We start from the raw sequence: 27,845 nt of genomic DNA on the forward strand, positions 1-27,845 counted from the left end.
TATTTGAAGATGCTGAAATGCCACGGACGTAAGACTGATCATACGTGTGACCTCTTCGGACATAGACCCTCCTGCTATCAACAAGCTACCCAGAGAGATAAAACTATTCACCCATTCAATGTCATTGCCATCTACATGTACATAACCAGGTCATTAATTTCCATTTTATAGGAGGCATGGATGGTTTTCGTTTTATCATAATAAATAAAGCAGTTTTTCTCAGCTCATGGTCAGTAGTCTCTCCAAGTAAGGCAATATCATCCTCATATTTTAGATCCACTCAAGATGAATCTTTAAATAGTACACCTCCTACCTGGGCCACAATCAATCTTGTCATCTGATAGTCTATTATAACATTAAATACCAAGGTTTGGAGAAAGCATACCTGACACACCTCTGATTTTACAGAAAACCAGTCTGTAATACAACTGTTGACCCTCGCACAAGTCAATGTACCATGGTACTCTTCCTTTATGGGGCACACTAAGCCCTCATACGCTGATTGATGCAGTGAGTCAAAACTGGTGATAAAGTCTATAAACATAATGGTAACATCCTTTGCTCACTCTAGGAGTTTTTCAGAACATTCTATCTATCAGGTGAGACACGTGGGTTTTCTCTTTAGTAATTGTTAAGATTTTTTCAGGATCTGTCACTACTATGGTGTTTTTTTGTACCATATAATGGAATGTGTATTTCACCCAACAGGTCTCTCTGGGAACTAGAACTATCTCCCTAGGGGAAGAGGGAGGAAGCCTCCTTACACTTAGTGTGTCTACACAGTCAGCTAGGGTTAAGTATCAGAGGGGTAGCCGTGTTAGTCTGAATCTGTAAAAAGCAACAGAGGATCCTGTGGCACCTTTGAGACTAACAGAAGTATTGGGAGCATAAGCTTTCGTGGGTAAGAACCTCACTTCTTCAGATGCAAGTCAGCTAGGGTTGTGATTCCCAGCTCATGTAGACTCACTCACGATAGCTCTCATTGAGGAAACTCACTCAAAATAGTAATGTAGCTGTTGTAGTACAAGCAGTGGCACGTGTTGGCATGGACTAGGCATGTCAAATACATACCCATGAGGTTCAGGCAGGTTTCTACTCAGTGAAACTAGTCTGTGCCTCCACTCACTGCAGTCCATGATACTACTGCTACACTGTTAATTTTGGAATGCTAGCTCGATAAACTGGGAATCACACATCTAGCTCATAGTGTAGACGCAGCCTTAATGATCATTGAAAGTCAATGTGTTAAAGTCTGTAGCATGCTGCCTGGGGGACACTGGAAACAGTTTGAACAGACTGGGTCACACTTGGGGAATCACACTGAGAGTTATACGGAAACACAGGAGAATCTGGGCAGGCCAAAGAATGCAAATCAGACAGGTTGTGTTCCTGTAATTTAAGAGTGAAGCCAAATTAATTTAACTTTTAGTATGAGATTAGATGAGATTAAGTAGGTGTGCAGGGTTCTGGCAGGAGCTATCCTTCAACCCCCAACCCATGGGTTTTCTTGTGGTTTCAAGTTCATCATATCTCACCTCAGACCAAAATCAAGTCCTGACTCTATGTCATTGACTTCTCCAGTTTGGCTCTTTGAAGAGACCTTGACTTGGTAATCAGCCAGACAATGGGTATCCCCTGAAAGTGTAGCTGCAGAAGAACAGATTTTAGGTGGGTCATTTGCATAATCTTCACCCAAAACAATTTCCTTGAAAATCCACTTCACACGGATTATCCCAAAAAGTCCTTTGAAGTCCCCAATATATCCCAGCAATTGCATTATTCATGTCTTCCTCCTAAAGAAGCACTATGCAATCCTACAGAAGTCCATAAACATTTGCATTTTTAATGCAATGAAGCCCAAAGTTGTGAAACTTAATTTGATAACATTTGTTCAGGATGTTACAGGATCTTGTCATATCTGCAATACAGTGTTTTGCACTCTTGCACTCTATATTGCACTATTGTAATATAGTGTCTTCTTGCTGCACTTACTTAACTCAAATCTTCTTCTAACCTTACTCCCATCTATATGGGGTTGGTGTTCACATCCTTTTTCTCCATTGCAGTCTGTCTTGAATGCTATTCTTTGGAAACTCTGCAGCTAATCATGTACTTTAGTATGACATCCATCCATCTAGTTCTGGGTCTGCCAACGCTTCATTTTCCCTCCACTTCTAAGTTTAACTCCCTGTTTCCTATATATTCTTCCAATTTTCTTTTCACATAGACAAACCATCTATGCCACGATTCCCTCAGCTTTTCTATAACTGATATCAACTTCACATTTCCTCTACTTCATTCGTTCCAAACATGTCTATCCACGGAACTCCAAGTATCCAGCTTTACATTTTCATTTCCATTGTATTCAGGATCTGCTCCTGTGTTTTCCTCAGTGCCCAGAATTCAGAGCCCTATGAAAGTGCAGGCCTAATTAATATCTTGCAGATCTCACTTTTCAATTTGATAGGTTTAGTGAAAATACAAATGTTCATACAAATAGGCATATGATGCCCAATCCAGCAAGAACTTTACTCCTGTGAATATGTTGTACACATGAATAATTTTATTGAAATTAAGTGTGAGTACAGACTCCCAGCACGAGTGTGATTCTATCTGCAGGATGGGGTTCGTGTAAAATGTTGATTAGATTCAGTCCTGCAGGTGGTCTATAAGTGGAAGTCTTGTAAGCCTCAGTTGGAGTTCTGAATGCACACAGGCCGTAGGGGCATGTCCATTTAGTCTAAACATTCAAGTGCATGCAGTATCATGTCTATAGATTCACAAAAAAACATAATAGGGAAATGAAGAAGCCCACTGAGTGGAGACCTCCTCTCTTTCTTCCTGTAGGACTTTCATAAGGTGAGGTTGATGGTTTGGTGAACCACTGTTGGGTAGGTGTTCCATGCATGTGTTGATGGCATGAAGAAGACACATAATTAGACAGTGGAACTTCTTGCCACAGAGCAACTTTGAAGAGCAAAAATGTAGCAATATTCAGATAAGGTTTGGATAAGACAAATATTCACGGTTATTATAATTAATTATGACAACATACTTTGAAGGGATATTAAACATCATGTTTCAGGGATTAAGCCACATAACCGAGTCACTGTCCCACATTAAACAGTTTTAAACAAGGTTCAGAGTTCAGTTTGCAGAGAGCTCAGTCTGTTTAGAACCTTGGCAAACACACCATTAAAAATCTTTTTTTATAACCTTTTATTAAAGACAAGAAGTAAAAATGCATTTGAAATGTAAAATATTAAATCAGGCTTTCATTTTAAAAACATCCTTTGTTCCCTTTTTCTTGAGCTGGAGACAGTTAAAAAAACACAATTAGATAAGTTCATGGAGGATAGGTTATCAATGGCTATTAGTCCAGAAGGCCAGAGAGGCAACCCCATGTTCTGGGTGTCCCTAAACCTCTGATTGCCAGAAGCTGGGACTGGACAACAGGGGATTTATCACTCGACAATTGTCTGTTCTGTTCATCCCTTTGAAGAATCTGGCACTGGCCATTGGCAGAAACATGATACTGGGCCAGATGGACCATTGGTCTGACCTGGAATGGTCTTTCATTTGTTCTTATGTTCTAACATGATAATAGGTGGTTCCCTAGTCAATGGGAGATGCTGAGGAGTGGGGTATGTTCTAAGCCCTACCGCTGTCATAGAGTTCAGTCCCTATATCCCCATGAGCGAGACACATCCTTCTGCTTGTCATTCTCAGCTAGGAACCCTCTAATCCCACCTAAGGGTTTTTTTTACATGAAGCTGGGGCTGAAGGAGGAAAAAGAAGGAATTAGAAGGAGGAGATCGCTCATAACTTTTATCCCAATGGTAAGGGTAGTCACCTGGAATGTGAGAGAGCCCCACATCAAGTGCCTGATAAAGAGACAGGATGTAAGCAGGAGATCTCTCCCCATCCATGTGGATGCCCTAACCACCGGGCTACGCTCATATGGGTGTCTCTCTAACTCTCCTGTTCAAGCCTAAATTCCTTTGGGGATCTAGCCCTCTCTGGGAAGTAAACCCATTGACTCCAATTATTATTATTATATTATCCTTATTAATTATTATTGAAAATCCTTGAGATTTTAGTAGGATAGAATAAGATACCTGATATTAAATAGAGTTTCAACAAATTAGTCAAAAAACAAAAGAACAGAGATTAATAGATGAAGAGATTCTTTTTATAGAATTGGCCAGAATCTCAGCTGGCATAAATTGGCCATAGATCCCCTGAAGTCAGTGGGCCAGACTAAAGAGATATGGAGATAGAGGAAAGGAAGAAATGTGTGAATGGCTCTACAGCCTGGTGCTCAGAGCACTCACTTGGGATTTAGGAGACCCAAGATCCAGTCCCCCGTGCTCCAGTGACTCTTGTACAACTGGGAATCAGGCCTGCTGACTTCAGTGGAGACACACTCATTTAGACCAACTGAGGTTTTGTCCCAACATGTCCGTCAGTTACCTGAGCTGAGAATTTCCCAAACACAAATTATCCACAGTTCTATGCTCTCTAATGTAAAAATATGTAATTAAATTTATTTAAGATCATCAACATTACTTGAGAAACTTTAATTTTCCCAACATTTTCCTTAGATCTGTTTTCACCTCCTTGTTTTTCAGGCTGTAGATGATGGGGTTTAACATGGGGGTCAAGACACTGTACTGGATGGAGAATATTTCATCCAGCACTACAGAAGAGACTGAGCTGGGTTTTGTGTATTGAAGAAAACCAGTCAGGTACAACAAGCCAACCACAATAAAGTGGGAGCTGCAGGTGGAGAAGGCTTTACGCCTGCCCTCCGCAGAGCGTATCCTCAGGACGGTGGAGATGATGTGAATGTATGAGATCAGGGTGAGGAGGAAGGCACTTGATCCAAATATCACAACAGAAGTAAGAAGCACCACTTGGTTGGTGAGGGTCTCAGTGCAGGACAGTTGTAACAGAGGAGGAATCTCACAGCTGAAATGAAGGATTTGGTTGGAGCCACAGAAATGCAACTTCAGAGTAAAAACAGTGTTATGAAGGGCATAAAGTAAGCCTGTGGTCCATGCCCCACTCACCAGCTGAACACAGATCCCTTTGCTCATTCTCTCCATGTAACGCAATGGGTCACAGATGGCCATGTAGCGGTCATAAGCCATGGCTGAGAGAATGAAAACTTCAGCACAAGCTGAGAGGAGGATGAAGAACATCTGAGCAATGCAGCCATTGACAGAAATAGTTTTGTGTGTTGCTAGGAAGTTCCTCAGTGCGTTAGGCACCATGACTGAGGAATAGCAGATATCAACAAAGGATAAATGGAAGAGAAAGAAGTACATAGGGGTGTGAAGGTGAGAAGCAGCTCTTATCACCACCATGATAACTATGTTACCACCCAGAGTTATTAGATAAATAACTACAAACACCAAGAAGAGGAAAATCTGCATCTGTGGGTCACTGGAAAATCCCAGGAGAATAAATTCGGTCACTGTGGTTTGATTTTTCATTGGCATTTATTCAGGAAAACTGTGACCTGGAAGACCAATCAATCAATCAATCAATAGAGTTAACTAATACCATAAAAGTGAATTGAAATGGCATGTAGCGATCATCTCTTTTTAAAATAGACAAGATTTAGAGAAAACAACAGCGATAAGCAGGCTGGAATTTGTGTGTTGTACAGAGACAAAATGGGCTATATACACAACAGGGCTTCGGCCCCTAACTGCCACTTTAAGCACCTAAATTGCAGCATTAGGCCCCACAGGTATTCACAAAATCTGCACCCAGCTGGGACTATGGGACAGTCTGATGCGGGCCTCGCTTATCCTCTCCTGATGAATCTGTTCCACTGTGGTTAAAAGAGGCATTGGAGAAAGGAGACTGGATACTGGATCTCCTGCATCTAAGGTGAGGGCCCTAACTACCAGTACATAAAGTAATTCCCTCACTTGCTGTTTCTCTCTGGCCTAATAACTCTTTAATCTGTCCCTCTAACATCAGCAGAGATACAGCTGTTTTTACTCCAGCTGGGGATCTGACCCCTTTACTCCAATGGAGCTATGGCTGACTCACACCCCCTGGGGATCTGGCCAATTGTACCTCTTTATCTATTACATTTTCTATTTTTTGTAGGCCAGTTGTTTTCACCCTTTTCTTTCATTTGTGGACCCCTAAAAAAGTTTGAATGGAGGTGCGGACCCCTCATTTGTGGACACCCAGGGGTCTGTGGACCACAGGTTGAAAACCACCACTGTATAGTATTTAATATCTATAGTATCTTATTGGATTCATCCTTAATAAAATATCTAGGATTTCTATACTAATAAAATAAAAATAAATAATAAATAATAAAAAAAAATAAACCCTCAAGACCTAGAAATACTGGTTTGGGCATAGGCTGACAACCCAGTCAAATGTAGAGAACCCAAACAAATTGATAAATATTACAAATGCCATAAAGAGGTCCTCAGAAGAGCTTAGCTGTATGACAGGCTCCTTCACTGACATTGTGTGTGTATGGAAGTGGGTAACCCCAGGTTGATATCATGCAACTGTCCAAACAATTCAAGGAAACCAGAGATAATGTTCAACCAAAGCGTGAAAGGACTCGTAGTGCAAACCAAGAAGTGATCTAAGACTCAATATGACAAAACCGGAAGAGAGAGCATGGAGGACATGAATGCTCCAAGACTTGAAGAAGAGAAATGACAACACCGAGAAAGAAATGACAGACTCACTGTGCAACTGAGACCTCAATAACAAAGTGGAATTATTTACGCAAATGGAGACTGAAAGCCTGAAAGGGAGATTAGTCATGTTTACCCACATGCAAACATTTTGGTAGAAGCAATGACATGGGATCAACAGAAGTGTGGCACACTGCCGGGGTGATCAAGAGGAATCAAGGGGATAAGTAAAAATTTGACATCCAAACAAGACAGCTGTTAGTGATGCAACAAGTATTGAATAGCAATCAAGAAACGGACAGGATGTCCAAAAGTGTAATAGAGGGAAAAGTCTTCTATCTGTGGAGGAAGACGTTGATAATTAAGAATGCAGTATCAAAACATATTAAAAGTTAGACAAAGAAAGAGGTCATCTGGTAGTGATAAACAGGAATGATCGAGAGTGCATCCCAGCCCAAGACATCATGACAGATAGTAGATAGGAAATCCCCACATAAAGATTCCAAAGTTTTACACAGAAATGAGTGCATGGACAGTGGTGGAGAGAAATGAAACTTATTAGGGATAGAAGATGAATAAACTCATGGCTTTGAGAAGGATATTGGAAAAGAGAGACAGAGAGCCTCAATGTTCTTAAGGGTTATCTACACCGAAGAAAGATCAACCAACAAAACTGCTCCCTGAACTGCGTAATGTGTTCTGAAAAGGAAGAGGCTGTGGAATGCCTGCTGAGCCTGGCTAGGAGAGAACAGACACATGAGGCCGCCAAGTCCCCACACTGGAGTCCCTGTGGAAGTACGGATTATATGAATTGTGTGTTAAAACAACCACCAAATCAAAAGCGCTCTAGAGAATGAAGAGGCACAGACTGAGCAGTGCAGAAAAATAGGCCAAATGTTAATAGATAGTGCCATACCATCAGACAGTGTCATAAAAAAGAAACAAGAAGACAAGATAGCAAAGTATGAAGAACACTTCCACAAAGTGATCGCTTATGGAAAAATAGAACACAGATGATCCCAGCGATTACTGGAATACTTAAAGTGATCCCTAAGACTATGATTGAGCAGCTGAAGAACACATGAGGAGTGCAAGACATCATGGTCAGTGACTTCCAGCAGACAGCGCTCTTAGGCACTGTGAGAATGTGAAGGAAAGTAAAAGGAAAACAAGAGCATTTGAGCGTCTAAAATGCAGGAATTCTGTAAAGGGTTTAATAAAACTCCTGACTACCCAAACCTACAGAGTCGGTGCAGGACAGGATTCATAGGTGACTCATGGGGATACATTTTAGACAGTAACTTTACCCTTTTCATGCTTAAAGATCTTGCATTTTGTGAAAGCTATTTATTTTAAAAATTCCCCCTTATGTAATTCTAAGGAACAGTAATAACAATCATAATAAATGAATGTGCCCAGCAAACACACTCTAGGCACGCTGACATGATTTTAAAAAGAGGGGTCTGATTGTAAGTTAATGGGGGTTTTGTTCCTAAATCACTTAAACTCCTCTGAAATGTCAACCCAATGGGATTTTTGATTCAGGATCCTGCACATCTGAATATCAGGCTGTTCCTACATAAGAGAATCTCTCCTGCCCTAATGGAATTGACATTGATGTGTAGTGGAAATGGGAATGAAGCCAATGTTCTGTCCAATGTCAAATATAAGTTTATCCCATATGTATCCCAGAGAGAAAATACATCTTTTCCCAACTATCAGCTAATCAGACAAATGCCTGAGCAAAGAGATGGACCTTGCCTTTGTGGTAACAAAGGCACTGTGCACAGTGAAACCAAAAGCTAAGTGTCTTCTCTAGAGAATGCCCTGCCCCTAATATACTAACCCTCCAACACACAGACTCCACAAGTAGAAACTACTGTTATCCTGCACCAGCTGATCTCAGTTTTCTCAGTGCTGCCTGGAGAAAGAGAGAGAGATGGCTGGGTTGCCAGCCATGACCCCTATGCTGATACTGACTCTGTGTGAGCCGACTGCTGAATCCAGGCAGAAATAAAAGGGACGCTGCAGAGAAATCCACCTCTAGATAAGGGGGGGGGGGGCAGAACTTGGTCCTTTGAAATTAAAAGGAAAATAAAAAAGATAACAATGAATAGAAACATGAATCAACTCACCTGCCTTTTTAATGTGGATCATAAATATGGTGAGATCATTCAGACCTGTGATTTTCTCTTTTTGTTTTCTTAGTCTATCTACTAACTTATTGATTTGTCTGTCTAATCTCTCCTTGCCTCTGGGAAACAGCATTTAGGACGTCAATTTTTTTTTTGTTTTTTTATGAGGAGCAGTGAGACCTTTCAAGGTATGTAGGGTTATCAGTGGGAGTGGAACAAAGACCCTTCCCTTTCCTTAGCAAACTCCAAGACTAAGTGTTGATTTCTTGAGAGCTGCTTAAATGCTGTCTTGTTCCCCCCGGAACAAGGTCCCTGAAGTTCACGCTCTGTGACAAGCTACCAATAACACTGTGTTGGGTCAGCCCTTATGCAACGGTGTATGGTTCATAACAATGAGGGTACTGAGGCTTAGATTATGAAAAGATCCCAAATGATTTAGGTTTCCAATCTCAGGGACAGTCAATTAAAAAGGCATGTATTTAGGCTCAGATTCTCTAAAGTAGGCTAAGGAGTTAGACTTCCAAATAGCAAATCATTTAATCTCCCTAGACTCCTTTGAAGATGTTGGTGTCACTAGGCATAGCTACCAGGTAACTCGGGAGAGTGGAAGGCCAAAAGTGCCAATGAAGGTCTTCTGCTCTGGGCTTACCTGAACCACAGTGACTCCATCTTGAAAACTTTCACCTACTTCTACGCTAACTGCTTACATGTTGAAGCAGAAATGTAAGGGTCAGCTTTTCTCTAGCATACAGCTGCTGTTTTGCTCAGACTGCTGTAAACAGGCCTTGCAAGGCCAAAAGATAAGCAGACGAATGGGAACTTTTCTAATTGTAACTGCTACAGAAGGGAGGGGTGGGAGGGGTAAGAGGGAGTAACAGAACAAAGGCTTACACAGAAACAGCTTGGAATATAAAAGGGAACATTTTATTTGTATGTGCTGCACTTGATTTGAGACATGCTGGTCTCCTAGTGCCATTTCAGAGCTCTGAAATAAATTTGGCTTGCTTTCTCCCCTCGGTGTCTTTATTGGTGCCAAGCACACCGGGCAACGAACCCCTGTTTGCCATCTCGGGGCCCAGTTCTGGGCAGGCAACAAAGATGATTGCCATAATGTATAATTACAACAAGAGGGCAGAGAGGATTAAAGCATGGGAATAGGCCAGACATCCTTAAACATCACCAATAGATGGATACACAGGTTAACGAATGAGAAAGGAGCAAATAAACTGTAAAATGCCAGGAAAGAATAGGAAATGAGACAAAGGAGAAGCTATGTTGTATAGAGCTGGGCAAAATTTTTCAGACAAACAGCTGATTGACCTGATACATTTGTACTGAAAACTGTTTAGTTTCCTCTCCTCAGCTGTGTTTAATGGATACGTTTCTTCTGCATATAAGAGCGATGTCATCACAACATTATGTAACACTTGTTTCTTAGTTGTCACAGAGACATCCTGCTACCCAAACAGGGGCCTTTGAATTATGCTGAAATGCCATTGACACAAGACCCATCAGAGCTGTGACTTCTTCAGACATAGAACGTCCTGCTGTCAACTGAGTACCCAGATACATACAACTATTCACCCATTCAATGTTGTTGCCATTTACATGCTCTATCGGCAGGTCATGAATAACCCGGGGCAAAAGAAATTGCCCATCCAAATTATTTGTCAAAGCATTCAGTGAAATCAGAATGAGTCTACAAATAACTCAACGGCACAAAACAAGGTCAACATTCACAGCTAACGCTAGACTGACTAATAAAACCACTGACATGGGTCTATGCCTTTTTCAAGAGATCAGAACTGCCCCCTACATCTCAGTACATTTCCTCATGTGAATAGTATACATTTTTATTAATTGTTTAATGTGTTACATCATGATAGACTATCAGCATTATTTCTCTTTATACATCTCTGTGTGTTGTTTATTCTTCTATCAGGATATATCTCTCTCTGACAAGTTGGACCACTTTTATTAGTGAAAAAAGAAAAGCTTTCAAGTGAAAAGGAAGTTCTTTTTGAGATCACTGTTCAATGGGTATAACATCTTCTGTGGGGCAGAGACTCCATATCTTGGGGATATGAAGTGAGCCAGCACGATATGGAAAATAAACCTGCATCAGAAGGACATTGTTTTCCCTCTGAAAGGGAGTATGGGGATTGGAGCCATGAACCAGATGGAGATTCTCAGGGTCTGATGAGTGGGGTTTGCTCCTTACACAGGGCTGACTGTGCAATGATTGCACAGACCTGCATTGCTCTTCCTTCTGATAGGGGTATTTTCAGGCTGACCAGTTACCTGTCTTCACTGCGTTATTCCAAGCAAAAGATAATCTGCCTAACAGACCAGCTTCACATTTCTTCTCAGAGAGATTACACAGGGATTTCCCTGTGGATTCATGTTCTTCACACCCTCATGTCAGAACAAAAACAATGTCTGACTCTGTGAGTGACTCATTAATCGAGTTTGTCTCTTTCAAGTGACTTTGCCTATGTAATCAGCCAGACAATCTCTTCCCAAAATGCTGCTTCAAAAGAAGGGTTTCCAGGTGAATCATTTGCATAGGGCCGGCCCTAGACCAAGTGGCGCCCCAGGTGAGAAGCGTCTTCGGCACCTTCTCTCCATTTGTTAAACTTTTGAATACCTTATTTTTTATTGCATTTGTAACACATTTCATGACTTTGGTGCATGATTTCAATGCATGATTTATCCCTGTCATATAAGAAGATAAATTTGCACACTAGGATTTGTAAATCTGTATTTTGTCACTAACAACACAGCTGGAGAAACATAGACACGGCCCACAATCTTATTAGCCACTTAGAGACGTGCCAAGCTTGTACCAGCATCCAGCTGTTTAGGATGTTACTTTCAATGGCCTCTTTCTGGTCACAGGCTCACAGCAGTGCTCCTAAGTACACAGTCTTTTCCTGCTAAGCCAGACTCACATTGGAGAGAAGGCAAAAGGGGAGGGATAGGAAAGAGAAGAAATAAAGCGGTGAAGGAAAAGGAGATGGGGCGAAGGGGAGGAAGACAGAGTGAGAGAAAGTCTCACAACTCAGGCGGTATTTGGGATTTAGCGGGGGGCAGTGGTTGTGTCATCTTCCTCCCTCTCTCTGGACCAATCTGGTCAGGAAGTCTCTCAGGATTAGGAGGAAGAAGTTCTGGGGTCCCAGGAAATGGTGGACGTGTCAGCCATGATGGTGATGCTCACTCCAGTAGCCAACTTATCTACCCAAAGGCTCTTTCTTTAAGAACTCCAAAAGGGACTGCTGGGTGCAATAGCCCATCCCCTCATCACTTTGCTCACCAATTAGGCCTAGATACACTGATTTTTTGAGCTCACACTGTCTTATTTATGAGGCATGACCTTAGCACAGTTTGTGAGTTCTATCAGGAGACCTTTTCCTTTGGACTAATTCAGTCTCTCTTTCTCCCTTCCTTGAGTGTCTTTTTCCATCACCATTTGCTATTATAGGCTACTGTGACATCTGATGAACTGTCACATACTTTTTACAGTTGAGCTCACAATGAGGCTAAATTTGTAGGCTGAATAATTACAACATTCTGCAGTCCATCTGTGAGGGTATTTCCCCCAAATGACAGAAGGTTATTACCATCAATCATCTGTTAAGCACCAACAAAATACTGGTCTCTGTGCTTAAAATGAAATTAAAGAGAGTATATGACCCAGAGATATATGTAATCTGTCCTGTGTGATACAGGAGGACAGACTAGGGATCACAGGGGTCCCTTCTGGCCTTTGAAGCTATGAAATCAGTTCCTTGTTATACTTGGCAGTGTACAAATATTAGAGATGATACAGAAATTTCCATCACACAGGAAGCTCCATATTTTGACATTTTCTTTAATCTCAACAGGGGCTAAAATATGGAGAATGTCTAAACAGATGCAGAAATGCCTAAACATTTCATTTTTAAATTTGATTGTAACAAAACATTTCCTCTTGAAGTGTCCATTTAAAATGAAAACTTACATACTGAATGAATATTTTTGTGTACAATGAGCTTGAGATGAGTCATTTTATTGTCAATTTAAGTAAAAATGAAAGTTTTCATTTCAATTGGACATTTTGAAATGAAAGCATTCATTTCATTTTGGGATGTCAAATTGAAATGGAATCTTCCCCGCGCCCCAACAAAAAAAATGAAATATTTTTCTTCCAAATTCAGATTTTCACACTGAAAATTTCTAACTTGATGTAAGAACACTTTCAGATTTTGTTATTCAAACATAAGAAAAACTTTTGACCAGAAATAACAAACATAAACGTGGACATCATTCCTGTTCTAAAGAAATTACAGCCCAACAGAGTGACGCTTAGTGGGAAGGACACTTTGCAAAAGCAGGAGGTGAGAGTAGCTAAATCATGCTATTTTCTATTCAGTGTGCTGGTTGCAAAAGTGAATTTTGATAAGAAAGAAGGACATGATTTTTTTTCATGAAAATATTCCCATTCTCAACCAGCTCTATTCATTTGTTGTAAAAAATGTAAAAGCAGAAATTCTCCCTGTGAAACCAGGAGGAGAGGGTGGTGTCTTTCATAATGGAGACAGGGAGTGCATTCTGTCAGTCCTAGGCTGTGATGGGAAGAGATATGGGACTACTAGTGGGCACATGATGATTGTGTGATTCAAGGCAGAGACAGGGATGGAAGATATCAGGCTTCAATATCTCTCCACTGACTTGCTGACTGACCTTGGGCATGTCACTGGGACTACATTTTCCCCATCCAATAGAAGTAGGGCACCTAACTTGCCTAAACTCTTTTGAAAATCCCAGCCTGCGAGTTGACTCTTGATTTACCCGAGACCACATCTCTGTAAGACCAACTTTGACAAAAGGTGGATTTTGAATCATAACTTTATTTGCTGAGGCAAGATCCTCAGCTGACATATATAGGTGTAGCCCTGTTTCTTTCAGAGGAGTTATGTTGCTTTCCACCATCTGTGGTGCTTCATCTAAGGGTGAATTTCACTGGGGTGCATAGTGCCAGCACCACTTCCTATTATGTTTAGGATTTAAGTGGAAACTCGATGATACGTGGGTCTTTCCAAATCAATGGTGAGGGAAATTTGAGGAATATAAAATCACCTTAGAATATGGACTCTATGGGCCAGATTCCCAGTTCATGTAAATCCATATAGTGCCATTAAATCAATGGAACGAAGTGGATTTACACCCAGAGTTAGATTTACAAAGGGACGTAGCTGTTCTAATGCTGAGCATTGTAGTGGATACCTTTTAGGTGATTTTTTTTAATCACTCAGTTTCCAGAGTCTGAGTTGGGCGGCCAGACTCCCTACACAGAGAAAGGGAAGACATAGCCAACTAGAAATGGGATTAAAAAAAGCCAACATGACAGATGGTTCCTTAGCCAATGGGAAAGGCCAAGCAGAGGGTTGTGTTCTAAACCCCGCAGCTGCCACAGGAGTTCAGTCCCTATCTCCTCTGGGAGAAGGCACCTCCTTCACCTTGGGATTCTCAGCTGGGAAGTCTCTAACCCCACTTAAGGTGGCAAAAAACATGGTGAGAGAGAGGAGAGAATAAGGAATTAGGTGGAGGAAACCCCTCAACTTTTATTCTAGCAGTTAGGGATGTAGCAGACCTGCCTGATAAGGAATAAGCTTTTAAAAAGGGATCTGCTTCTACCTATGTGGGTGCCCTAACCACTGCAATATGAGATACCTGATATGTGTCTCTCTCAATCTCTCCTAATAGAGCCTTAATTCCTTTGTGCATCTTGACCCAGCTGGCGATCACACTCATTATTAATTATTGTTATTATTGGAGACAGAGACACTAATAGTGATTAATCCTATGAGATACCAGAGATAATAATTGGGTTATCAACAAAATACTCTAGAAGAACTACAGAATGCAATAGACAAAGATGTTATTTTCATAGAATTGGCCAGATCCTCAAGTGGTATAAATTAGCCATAGTTCCATTGACGTCAGTGGGTCAGATTGAAAGAGATATTGGCCAAAAGAGAGAGAAAGAGAGAGAGAGCATGAATAGCACTAGATCCTGATGCTTCTAGTACTCACCCTACATGGAGACCCAGGATCCTGTCCCCTTGCTCCAGTGTCTCTTCTACCCAATGGGGATGTGGCCTGCTGAGTTCATTGGAGACACATTGGCCAAAACCTCAGCTGGTCTAAATCAAAGTGTCAGATACCTGAGCAGAGAATTTCCCAAACACAAGTTATACACAGTTCTATGTTCTTTGTGGGTTTTTTTAAAATAAGATCGACACTACCTGAGAAATTTGAATTTCCCCAACATTTTCCTTAGAGCTGTTTTCACCTCCTTGTTTTTCAGGCTGTAGATGATGGGGTTTAACATGGGGGTCAAGACACTGTACTGGATGGAGAATATTTCATCCAGCACTACAGAAGAGACTGAGCTGGGTTTTGTGTACTGGAGAAAACCTGTCAAGTACAACAAGCCAACCACAATAAAGTGGGAGCTGCAGGTGGAGAAGGCTTTACGCCTGCCCTCCGCAGAGCGTATCCTCAGGATGGTGGAGATGATGTGAATGTAGGAGATCAGGGAGAAGACAAAGGAGCTTGATCCAAGTATGACAGCAGAAGTAAGAAGCACCACTTGATTGGTGAGGGTGTCAGTGCAGGACAGTTGTAATAGAAGAGGGAGCTCACAGCTGAAATGGCTGATTTGATTGGGCCCACAGAAATGCAACCTGAGGGCAAAAACAGTGTTAAGCAGGGCATGGAAGAAGCCTATTGCCCATGCACCACTCACCAGTTGAACACAGATCCTTGTGCTCATTGTGTCCATGTAATGCAATGGGTCACAGATGGCAGCATAGCGGTCATAAGCCATGGCTGAGAGAATGAAAGCTTCAGTAGCAGCTGAGAGGAGGATGAAGAACATCTGAGAAATGCAGCCAATGACAGAAATAGTTTTGTGCTCTGCTAGGAAGTTCTTCAGCATATTAGGCACCGTGACTGAGGAATAGCAGATATCAACAAAGGATAAATGGAAGAGAAAGGAGTACATAGGGGTGTGAAGGTGAGAATCAGCTCTTATCACCACCATGATCACTATGTTACCACCCAGAGTGATTAGGTAAATAACTAAAAACACAAGGAAGAAGAAAATCTGCATCTGTGGGTCACTGGAAAGTCCCAGGAGGATAAATTCGGTCACCGTGGTTTGATTTTCCATTTTCATTTATTCAGGAAATCTGTGACCTGGAAGACCAGAAAAAAAATGAAATTAACACTTATTATGAAAATAAATTGAAATAGTATGTGGAGATCATCTGTTCCATAGGATGAATGTAAAGAGAGTTCTATTCCATTCCGTAAAATGTGTGTTTTAAGTAGACTAAATTTAGAGAGCAAGAGAAAGAGAGATGTGAGATGGCATTTGTGTGTTTTAAATAAGCAAAATAAGCTGCATACACAAAAGGATTTGGGAATCTAACTGCCACTATAGATGCCTAAATCCTATAATCACGTCCTACTGGTATTCACAAATTCCCTGTTCAGGTCTGACTAATGGATAGTTTGATGTGGTGCTCCCTTAGTCTCTCCTCTTGAAGCTGTACCTCTATGCATAAATCATTAAAGAGGCATTGCAGGATTAGAGAATACATAGTCTTCTGCAGCCAAGGTAAGTGTTCAAGCCACCAGGCCATAGAGGAATTTATTCTTTTGCTCTGCAATCTGGCTTTATGACTTCAATAGAGCTACAGCATGGGATCTGGCAGATTGGCTGCAATGAAACTATGGCCAATTTACAATAGCTGGACATCTGGACAAATCTATAAAAATAATCTCCTTCTCCATTACAGTCTGTCAGTTGTTCTAGACTATTTTGTTGAAAACACTATTTAATATCTGTAGTATATAATTGGATTCTTACCTATTAAAATCATTAGGATTTTTCAAGAAGAAGAATCATAGAATCATAGAACTGGAAGGGACAGCAAGAAGTCATCTAGTTTGTCCAACCTGCTCTTAAATAAATAAAAATGAATGGAGATATCCCATCTCCTAGAGCTGGAAGGGACCTTGAAAGGTCATCATCAAGCCCAGCCCCCTACCTTCACTACCAGGACCAAATACTGATTTTGCCCAAGATTCCTAATTGGCCCCCTCAAGGTTTGAGCTCACAACCCTGGATTTAGCAGGCCAATGCTTAAACCACTGACCTATCCTTAGTCTGATGAGCTTAAAAATCTCTTTAAAATGATGGAGATTCCAAAACCTCCGTAGGCAATTTATTCCATTGCTTAACCACTCTGACAGTTAGGAAGTTTTCCCTAATGTCCAACCTAAACCACCCTTCCTACAATTTAAGCCCATTGCTACTTGTCTTATCCTCAGAGGTTAAGAAGAAGAATTTTTCTCCCTCCTCCTTGTAACAACGTTTCATGTACTTGAAAACTGTTATCATGTCCCCTCTCAATCTTCTCTTCTCCAGAATAAACAAACCCAATTTTTTCAATCTTCCCTCATAGATCATGTTTTCTAGACCTTTAATCATTTTTTTGTTCTTCTCTAGACTTTTTCCAATTTGTTCATATTTTTACTGAAATGTCGCACCCAGAACTGGACACGATACTCCAGTTGAGGCCTAATCAGCACAGTGTAGAGTGAAATAATTACTTCTCATGTCTTGCTTACAACACTCCTGCTAATACATCCCAGAACAATGTTTGCTTGTTTTGCAATAGTGTTACACTGTTGACTCATATTTAGCTTGTGGTCCACTTTGACCCCCAGATCCCTTTCCGCAGTCCTCCTTCCTAGGCAGTCCCTTCCCATTTTCTATGTGTGCAACTGACTCTTCATTCCTAAGTGGAGTACTTTGCATTTGTCCTTATTGAATTTCATCCTATTTACTTCAGATCATTTCTCCAGTTTGTCCAGATCATTTTGAATTATAATCCTATACTCCAATGCACTTGCAACCTCTCCCAGCTTGGAATCATCCGCAAACGTTATAAGTGTACTGTCTATGCATTATCTAAATCATTGATGAAGATATTGAACCGGCCCCAGAATTGATCCCTTTAAGACCCCACTCATTATGCCCTTACAACATGACTGTGAACCTCTGATAACTACTCTCTGGGAACTGTTTTTCAACCAGCTATGCACCCACCTTATAATAGGTCTATCTAGGTTGTATTTCTCTAGTTTATGAGAAGGGCATGTGACACTGTATCAAGAAGAAATGAATGTGACCAGAAAACATTATCTCGACACAGTGACATAATTTTGAAAAGAGGAGCCTGATAGAAAATTAATTGGACTTTTCCTCCTAAGTCACTTAAACTGTGACTCAGTGGGATTTTTGACTCTGTTGTCTACATGTCTGAATATCAGTCTGTACATACAGTAGAGAAATGTACCTTCCCTTCTGGAAGTGAATGACATCAGTTATTAATAGAAAAGGGAATAAAATCAATGTTCTGTCCAATGTCAAAATTATTTGTCCCAATACACCCCTACAGAAAAAAATAAACTTTTCTTCCATTATCAGCTCATGAGACAATTGCCTAAGCAAAGAGATGGACCTTGTACTAGAACATTAATGTCAACACAGGCAGATTCTGTGCACAGGGAAATTCAATTCCAAGGGCATTTTCCAGAGAATCCCTTCCCCTCTCTCTCTCTCTCTCTCACACACACACACACACACACACACACACACACACACACACACACACACACACGCACACCCTGCTCTCAGCTATCTCAGTGCTGCCTTGAGAAAGAGATAAAAAGAGTAAATCAGTACTGATTCAAGTAAATCAGTTTTGCCAGCCATGGCCCCTGTGCTGTAACTGAGTCTGTGTGAGCAGACTGCTGCAGCCAGGTAGAAGTCAATGGGACACTGCAGAGACCTACCCCTAGATAAGAGGGGCAGAATCTGGTTCTTTGAAATGAAAAGGATACAAAAAATAAAAAGGAATAAAAATACGAATCAACTCACCTGCCTTTTAAGCGCAGATCATAAATATGGTTAGATCATTCTGACCTGTGATTTTCTCTTTTCTTAGTCTATCTACCTCATTATTAATTTGTCTATATAGTATGTCTATCTGTCTCTGGAATACAGCATCCAAAGAGATCCAATATTCTTTACCCAGAGCAGTGAAACCCCTCAAGGTATGTAGGGTTATCAGTGGGAGTGAAGCAAAGAGCTTTTCCTTAGCTGACTCCAAGACTAGGAGCTGATTCTTGAGAGTTGTTTAAATGCTGTCTTGTTCCCCCGGGACAACCCCTGAAGTTCACTCTCTGTAACAAGCTCCTAGTTACATTGTGCTGGGTCAGCCCTTGAGCAATGATCTATGGTACCTAAGAATGAGAGCATTGAGGCTTGGGTTATCATATGCATCCAAGTGATTTAGGTACCCAATCTCAGTGACAGTCAATTAAAAAGGCATGTATTTAAGCTCAGATTCTCAAAGCAGCTGAAGGAGTTAGATACGCAAACAGCAGCACATTCCCTCTACCTTAGACTCCTTTGAAGGTCCTAGTCTTAATGTATAATTACCACAAGTGCAGCAGAGGAGAAAGAATGGGGAATGACCTTTAAAAATCACCAGTGGCTGGATACACAAATTAAGGGATGAGAAAGGAGCAAATAGACTGAATAAGATGGCAGGAAAGAACAGGAGATGAGACAAAGGAGGAGCTTTTCTGAATACAGGTGGTAACATTTTTCAGACAAGTAGTTTATTCACTGAAAAATGCAGTTTGGTTGATCCTATACAATTTGTGAATAAAAAAAAAATGTTTCATCCAGGGCAAAACAGACAAGCAAACACTTAAAGTCACAAAGCAGCACAGGGCATCGTAGTGCCTCCCTAATACCTTTAACCTAGTGGTGAGGGAACTCACTGGGGTCATGGGAGATCCTCATACAATTCCTTCTCGGTCTGATGTAGAGCAGAGATTTGAAGTTAGGTCTCTTATCTCTCAGGAAAGTGCTTTAATCTCTGTGCCATAGGTCTTGCTGGAAACCTAAGCATAAGTAACTTTATTAAACAAAGGCGGGGAAACAGAGTAGGCCTGTCTTTGACAGAATAACAATGCACCAGGTAAGCATATTGCTGACCAGAGAGCACGGTACAAACACACACAGATCTCTCAAGTAGCTATGTAAATACATTCTTAAGAGATGGTATAAGGGCGCACTGACCCCTCATAAAATAAGATTGGGATCACAGGATAATGGGTGAGGATGTTTTGTTGTAACTAGCAGGTATGAGGATAAGGGTGGTAACTAACAGCATCTGCAGTGTAATACGTAACTTTTTTGTATCGGAGTATAAAAGGAGAAGTCCAAAGAGGAGCATCTTTGTATCGGTCAAGGGGACATCTTGTCACAGAAATACATGTGTTAGTGTCCCTGTGACCCATAAGACAGGGCACTACTACCGTGCTTTGCTGACAATAAACCTGGCTGAGTGCCTTAGACACCAAATGGAACCTGTGGTCTTTCTTTAGGAATAACATCGAGGTCTGCTGAATCAGTAAGCTGCATTTCCTGCTCATGCAGCTGATATCGGAGCTCCAAGAACAGCAGCACTGAGCAGCCTTCACAACTCTCCACAGCACTAACATATTGGTCTATAAGGTATTTTGGGACAGGTCTTTCTCAGTGTCTCTGAAGGTAGTTTGCTTTGTAAAGTCAGCAGCATATAAGCAGCAGCAGAAACACATGGCTCTAATGCAGCCATGGTGGCACGTAGAGTGGGTTTCCATCTTGAATGATCCATTCCAAGTCTTCTTCCTTTCACAAGAGTCAGGATGGGATGACTTAGGTTTCTTAAATACCACAAAATTGCATCTTTCAATCTCATTCATGGTTGCACTGGTGCTCTCCTTCCTTCTACCTCAGCTCTATAAACCTTCTGTAAAAGCATATGGTCTCCTGAACATTGTGCATAACCGCACCATTGCAGTCATCTTATTCTCAATTAATGCAAGACTGCAACTTGCTGGGATCATTTAAGTATCTCCCTGTTTGTGAAAAAATCAAATCAATGGATGTCAAGGATATGTCATAACTTTTGAAACTGAAAACTGTTTAATTTCCTCTCCTCAACTGTTTTTAATGAATATGTTTCTGCTCCGTATAACAGAGTTGTCATCACTAGCATATTGCATACTTGTCTCTTAGTTGTCACACAGACATTCTGCCTCCCAAACAGAGGGCTTTGAAGGTGCTGAAATGTCATTGACACAAGACCCATCAGATGTGTGACTTCTTCAGATATAGAAACTCGTGCCGCCAGACAAGTACCCAGATAGAAAAACCTATTCACCCATTCAATGTGGTTGCTATTTACATGCAGCATCAGTGGGTCATGAGCAACCCCTGGGCAAAAGAAATTTCCCAATCAAATTATTTGTCAAAGCATTCAGAGAAATCAGGATGATTTCACCAATGACTCAAGGCCAACATTCACCCCTAATATTTGGCGGATTAATGAAATCCAGCAACCTGTGTCTATGCCGTTTTGAAGAGATCAGAAACTGCCCCGTGCATTTCCTCATGTGATTGCAATACAACATTTTCGATTGTATAATGTTATGTCACAGTACACAATCAGCATTATTTCTCTTTGTTCCTCTCTCTGTGTCATTTATCCTTCCATCAGCATCTATCTAATCTATCTATCAATCTATCTATCTATCTGAGTAACAAGATAGGTGAGCTAATATCTTTTATTGGGCCACTTCTGTTGGTGCAAGAGACAAGCTTTTGAGATACACAGAATTTTTCTTCAGGTCACTGTGCAATGGGTAGGACATCCTCTATGAAACGGATACTCCATGTTTTGTGGACATGATGTCAGCCAGCACCTCATGGGAGGTAAACCTGCATGTTTTATTCATAAGGTAAAACCACTACAGAGAAAACATATTAAAATATGCTAAACATATGCTAATAAGCTTACCAGTCATCACCCCAACTGCAGCCTGGGCTCTGGCAGAAGCTCTCCTTCAATCCTCACCCAGCAGTTTTCCTGTTGTTTCAACTTCATCACATACTCAGCTCAAAACAAGAACACTCCTGACTCTGTGAGTGACTCATTTATCCACTTTGGCTCTTTGAAGAGACCTTGAAAACATAATCAGCCAGACAATAGGTCTCTGCTCTAAGTGCAGGTTCAAAAGGAGGGATTCCAGAGGAGTCAGACGCATTCCCTTCCCCACCCCCAAGAATTTCCTTGAAAATCCGCTTCACATGTCTTGGCCCCAAATGTCCTTTGAAGTTCCTAATGTCTCCCAGAGATTGCACTAATCAGAACTTCCTCCTAAAAAAGCTCCATAATGCTTTGCATTTTTAATACAGCAAACTCCAGAGATATTTACCTTAATTCAATAAGGTTTAAGGAAATTCATTAGGGTTTGTGCAGGATGTTACAGGACACTTTCATATCTGTCACGGTGACAATCTTGAAATATAGTGTCTCAACCTTTTACTGCACTTACTGGACTCAATCCTTCTTCTAGCCTTACTCTCATCTATATGGGATTGGCTCTTCATGTCTTTGTAATCCATTCCAGTCCGTCTTGACAGCTATTCCTCGGAAACTCTGCAACTAATCAAATCCTTTACTATGACATCCATCATAGTTCTGGGTCTACCTACCCTATTCTTACCCTCCCCTTCTAAATGTGACACCCTGTAATCCGATCTTCTTTTCACATGGCCAAAGCCTCTAAGCCTGGACTCTCTCAGCTTTTCTATAACTGGTACCATCTTCACAATTCCCCTACTTTGTTCATTGCAAACATGGTCAATCCTTGTATCTCCAAACACCCATCTTAATGATTTTGTTTCCAGTGTCTTCAAGATCTGCTCCTGTCTCTTGCTCAGTACCCAGTATTCAGAGCCCTACCAAAGTGCCTAGAAAATCACAGGGATTCACAAAGCCAGAGTTTGGAACCCCGGCCGCTTCTTCAATGGAAGTGGAGAGATAGGTCATGTCATAAATAAGCCAATGGGAGATGCTGAGGAGATGAGTGTGCCCTAACCACCCCAACCTTTCAAGGTATGGATTGCCTTAATCCCCTGGAGGGAAACACTTTTTCTGCTTGAGATTTCCATCTGGGAACCCTCTAACCCCAAGTAAGGTGTATTTTGCAATAAGCCCGGGTATGGTGCTACAGAGAAGACTGAGAAGAAATTAGGAGGAAGAAGTCCCTCCTTAATATTAGCTCAGTGGTTCTGTTACTCACCTAATATGGAGGAGACCCCTGGTTCAAGGACCTGATGAGAAGAAGAGATTTAAATGGTGATTTGCCCCCTCCCCTATGTATGACATAACCACTGGGATATGGGATATGTTGATGTGGTTCTCTCTCAATCTCTCCTGTTCAAGTCAAAGTCCCTTTATGAATCTAGCCACAGCTCGGGATTGCACCCATTGGTTCCAATAGAGCTATGCTGATATACATGGCAGGAGATCTAGCTTAAATATGTGTGCAAGGCTCTGGCAGGAGCTGTCCTTTAACTCCTACCCAGGAGTTTTCCTGTGGTTTCAAGTTCATCATATCTCAGCTTAGACCAAGAACATCTACTGCCTCTGTTAATTAATTTCTCCAGTTAAGCTCTTTAAAGAGACCTTGAGTAGGTAATCAGACAGACAATGGGTAACCGCTCAAAGTGTAGCTTCAAAATAATACATTTTAGGTGGGTCATTTGCATAATCTTCACCCCCAAACAGTTTCCTTGAAAATCCACTTCACACATATCATCCCAAAAAGTCCTTTGAAGTCCCCAATATCTCCCAGCAATTGCATTATTCATGACTTCCTCCTAAAGAAGCGCCAAGTAATCCTACGGAAGTACATAAACAGTTGTATTTTTAATACAATAAAGTCCAAAAATGTGAAACTTAATTCAATAAGGTTTGTTCAGGAGGTTACAGGATCTTGTCACATCTGCAATATAGTGTTTTGCACTCTTGCAATCTATATTTCACTCTTGCAATATAGTGTCTGAACCTCTTGCTGCACTTAGTTAACTAAAATCTTCTTCTAGCCTTACTCCTATCTATATGGGGTTGGTTCTTCACATCCTTCTTATCCATTCCAGTCTGTCTTGAATGCCATTCCTTGGAAACTGTGCAGCTAATCACATCCTTTAGTGTGACATCCATCCCTCTAGTTCTGGGTCTGCCAACTCTTCTCTTTCCCTCCACTTCTAAGTTTAACTCCCTGTTTCTTATATATTCTTCTGATTTTCGTTTCACATGGCCAAACCATCTATGCCTCAATTCCTTCAGCTTTTCTGTAACTGGTATCACTTATACATTTCCCCTACCTCATTAGTTCCAAACATGGCCCATCCACAGAACTCCAAGTATCCATGTTTACATATTCATTTCCACTGTATTCAAGATTTGCTTCAGTCCTTTTCTCAGTGCCCAGAATTCAGAGCCCTATGAAAGTGCAGGCCTAATTAACAATTTGGTAGGTTTAGTGAAAATACAAATGCTCATATAAATAGGAATATAATGCCCAATCTGGCAAAAACTTTACTTCTTTGAATATGTTGTACACATGAATAAGTTTATTGAAATTACTTGTGAGTACGGACTACTAGCACAAGTGTGAATCTGTCTGCAGGATCGGGATCATGCATAAGATTGATTAGATTCCATCCTGCAGGTGGTCTATAAGTGAAAGTCTTGGAAGCCTCAGTTGGAGTTCTGAATGCAGACAGGCTGTAGGGGTATGTCCATTTAGTCTAAACATTAAAGTATCATGTCTATAGAGAAGAAGAGATTCATAGAAACATAATAGAGAAATGAAGAAGCCCACTCAGTGGAGACCTCCTCCCTTTCTTCCTGTAGGATTTTCATAAGGTGAAGATGATGGTTTTGTCACCACTGTTGGGAGGGTGTTCTATGCATGTGCTGATGGCATGAAGAAGACACATAATTAGACAGTGGAACTTCTTACCACAGAGAGACTTTGAAGACCAGAAATGTAGCAATATTCAGATAAGGTTTGGATAAGAAAAATATTAGGTTTATTATAATTAAATTATGACAACATATTTTGAAGAGATATTAAACAACATGTTTTAGGGATTAAGCCACATAATCCAGTAACTGCCCATTAAACAGTTGTAAGCAAGGTTCAGAGTTCGTTTTGCAGAGACCTCAGTCTGCTTAGTACCTTGGCAAACACATCATTAATTTTTTTTATAACTTTTTATTAAAGACAAGAAGGAAAAAAAGCATTTGAATTGTGAAATATTAAATCAGGCTCTCATTTTCATATTGACAACATCCTTTGTTCCCTTTCTCGTTAGCTGGAGACAGTTTTAAAAAAGAATTAGATAAATTCATGGAGGATAGGTCCATCAATAGCTATTAGTCCAGGCCAGAGAGGCAACCCCATGTTCTGGGTGTCCCTAAACCTCTGACGGACAGAAGCTGGGAATGGGTGACAGGGGATGTATTACTCAATAATTGTGCATTCTGTTCATTCCCTCTGAAGAATCTGGCACTGGCCACTGGCAGAAACATGATACTGGACTAGGTGGACCATTGGTCTGACCTGGGATGGTCTTTCATTTGTTCTTATGTTCTAACACTATGATAGGTGGTTCCCTAGTCAATGGGAGATGCCGAAGCGAGGGATGTGTTTTAAACCGTGCCACTGTCAGTTCAGTCCCCATATCCTCTTCTTCTATCCGCATAACACCTCCTTCTGCTTTTGATTCTCAGCTGGGAACCCGGTAATCCCACCTAAGGGTTTTTTACATGAAGCTGGGGCAGGAGGAAAAGATGGAATTAGGAGGAGGAGACCGCATATAACTTTTATACCAATGGTCAGGGTAGGCATCTGGAATGTGGAAGGGCCCCAGGATTTTAAAAGGGGATCTCTCCCCACCAATGTGTGTACCCTAACCACCAGGATACGCTCATGTGGGTCTCTCTCTAACTCTCCTGTTCAAGCTTAAATTCCTTTTTGGCTCTACACCCTCTGGGGAGTAAACCCATTGGCTCCAATGATTATTATATTATCCTTATTAATTATTATTATTGACAAATCCTTGAGATTTTAATAGGTTAGAATAAGATAAATGATATTAAATAGAGTTTCAGCAAATTACTCAAAAAGAATGAACAGAAATTAATAGATGAAGAGATTATTTTTATACAATTGGCCAGATCCTCAGCTTGTATAAATTGGCCATAGCTCCCCTGAAGTCAGTGGGCCAGATTAAAGAGATATGGAAACAGAGGAAAGAGAAAAATGTGTGAATGATTCTAAAGCCTAGTGCTCAGAACTCTCAACTCTGGATTTAGGAGACCCAAGATCCAGTCCCCCATGCTCCACTGACTCTTATACAACTAGTAATCAAGCCCGCTGACTTCAATGGAGACACACTGATTTAGACCAACTGAGGTTTTGTCCCAATGGGTCCATCAGTTACTTGAGGTCAGAATTTCCCAATCACAAGTTATCCACAGTTCTATGCTCTAATGTAAACATTAGTAATTTATTTAATATCATCGACATTACTTGAGAAACTTCAATTTCCCCAACATTTGCCCTAGAGCTGTTTTCACTTCCTTGTTTTTCAAGCTGTAGATAATAGGGTTTAACATGGGGGTCAAGACGCTGTACTGGATGGAGAATATTTCATCCAGCACCACAGAGGTGACTGAACTGGATTTTGTATACTGGAGAAAACCTGTCAGGTAAAATAACCCAACCACAATCAGGTGGGAGCTGCAAGTGGAGAACGCTTTATGCCTGCCCTCCGCAGAGCGTATCCTCAGGATGGTGGAGATGATGTGAATGTAGGAGATCAGGGTAAGGAGGAAGGAGCTTGATCCAAATATCAGAACAGAAGTAAGAAGCATCACTTGATTGGTGAGGGTGTCAGTACAGGACAATTGTAACAGAGGAGGGAGCTCACAGCTGAAATGGCTGATTTGATTGGGCCCACAAAAATGCAACTTGAAGGTAAAAACAGTGTTAAGCAGGACATGGACTAAACTTATTGCCCATGCACCACCCACCAGCTGAACACAGATCCCTTTGCTCATTCTCTCCATGTAACGCAATGGGTCACAGATGACAATGTAGCAGTCATAAGCCATGGCTGAGAGAATGAGAATTTCAGCACCACCTGAGAGGAGGATGAAGAACATCTGAGCAATGCAGCAATTGACAGAAATAGTTTTGTGCACTGCTAAGAAGTTCCTCAGCGCATTAGGCACCATGACTGAGGAATAGCAGATTTCAACAAAGGATAAATGGAAGAGGAAGAAGTACATAGGGGTGTGAAGGTGAGAATCAGCTCTTATCACCACAATGATCACTGTATTACCACCAAGAGTGATTAGGTAAATAACTAAAAACACCGAGAAGAGGAAAATCTGCATCTGTGGGTCACTGGAAAGTCCCAGGAGAATAAATTCAGTCACTGTGGTTTGATTTTTCATTGGTATTTATTCAGGAAAACTGTGATCTGGAAGACGAGAGAAAACAAATGAAATTAACACTTATAATAAAAGTAAATAGAAACAGCATGTGAAGTTAATCTGATTTGTAGCATGAATGTAAAGAGAGCCCTATTCCAGGCTGTACAATGTGTATTTTAAATATACTAAATTCAGTGAGAGATACAGAGAAGCTGGATGGAATTTGTATGTTTTTAATAGACAAAATGGGCTGGATACACAAAAGGACTTGGGCACCTAACTGCCAGTTTAGCTGCCTAAATTGCAGAATCTGGCCCCACTAGTGTTCACAAAAGCCCTGTTCAGCTGGGACTAGCAGACAGGCTGATGTGGGGCTCCCTAAATCTCTCCTCTTGAAGCTGATCCAATCTAGCTCAAATATTAGAGAGGAAGCACAGCAGGGTTACTGGGTACTTGGTCTTTTGCATCAGGGATAGGTCTCTAACCACCAGGCTCTCTCTCTCTTTCAATGTTTCTTTAATCCGGCCTTATGACTTCAACAGAGCTACAACTGCGGT

At 41.1% G+C, this 27,845-nt stretch overlaps 3 protein-coding genes across 3 annotated transcripts; all 3 read right to left on the bottom strand.

The window, feature by feature from the left end:
* Positions 1-4,565: 4,565 nt before the first annotated feature.
* On the bottom strand, positions 4,566-5,504 carry LOC101942886 (olfactory receptor 5V1-like). Its single transcript, XM_005311941.4, has one exon. It carries the CDS (start codon positions 5,502-5,504, stop codon positions 4,566-4,568), a length of 939 nt encoding a protein of 312 aa, XP_005311998.4.
* A 9,594-nt stretch (positions 5,505-15,098) lies between these two features.
* On the bottom strand, positions 15,099-16,037 carry LOC101938799 (olfactory receptor 5G9-like). The gene has a single exon (XM_005311928.1). It carries the CDS (start codon positions 16,035-16,037, stop codon positions 15,099-15,101), a length of 939 nt encoding a protein of 312 aa, XP_005311985.1.
* A 10,339-nt stretch (positions 16,038-26,376) lies between these two features.
* On the bottom strand, positions 26,377-27,309 carry LOC101943172 (olfactory receptor 5V1-like). Its single transcript, XM_005311942.1, has one exon. The coding sequence runs from the start codon at positions 27,307-27,309 to the stop codon at positions 26,377-26,379; it is 933 nt and encodes a 310-aa protein (XP_005311999.1).
* Positions 27,310-27,845: the final 536 nt, after the last annotated feature.

The sequence above is a fragment of the Chrysemys picta genome, chromosome 12, assembly GCF_011386835.1.
Source record: "Chrysemys picta bellii isolate R12L10 chromosome 12, ASM1138683v2, whole genome shotgun sequence".
Lineage (NCBI taxonomy): Eukaryota > Metazoa > Chordata > Testudines > Emydidae > Chrysemys > Chrysemys picta.

Excerpts from the sequence above, each read along its gene's own strand:
- LOC101938799 (XM_005311928.1), bottom strand. The coding sequence starts at position 16,037 with ATGAAAATGGAAAATCAAACCACGGTGACCGAATTTATCCTCCTGGGA.
- LOC101943172 (XM_005311942.1), bottom strand. The coding sequence starts at position 27,309 with ATGAAAAATCAAACCACAGTGACTGAATTTATTCTCCTGGGACTTTCC.
- LOC101942886 (XM_005311941.4), bottom strand. The coding sequence starts at position 5,504 with ATGCCAATGAAAAATCAAACCACAGTGACCGAATTTATTCTCCTGGGA.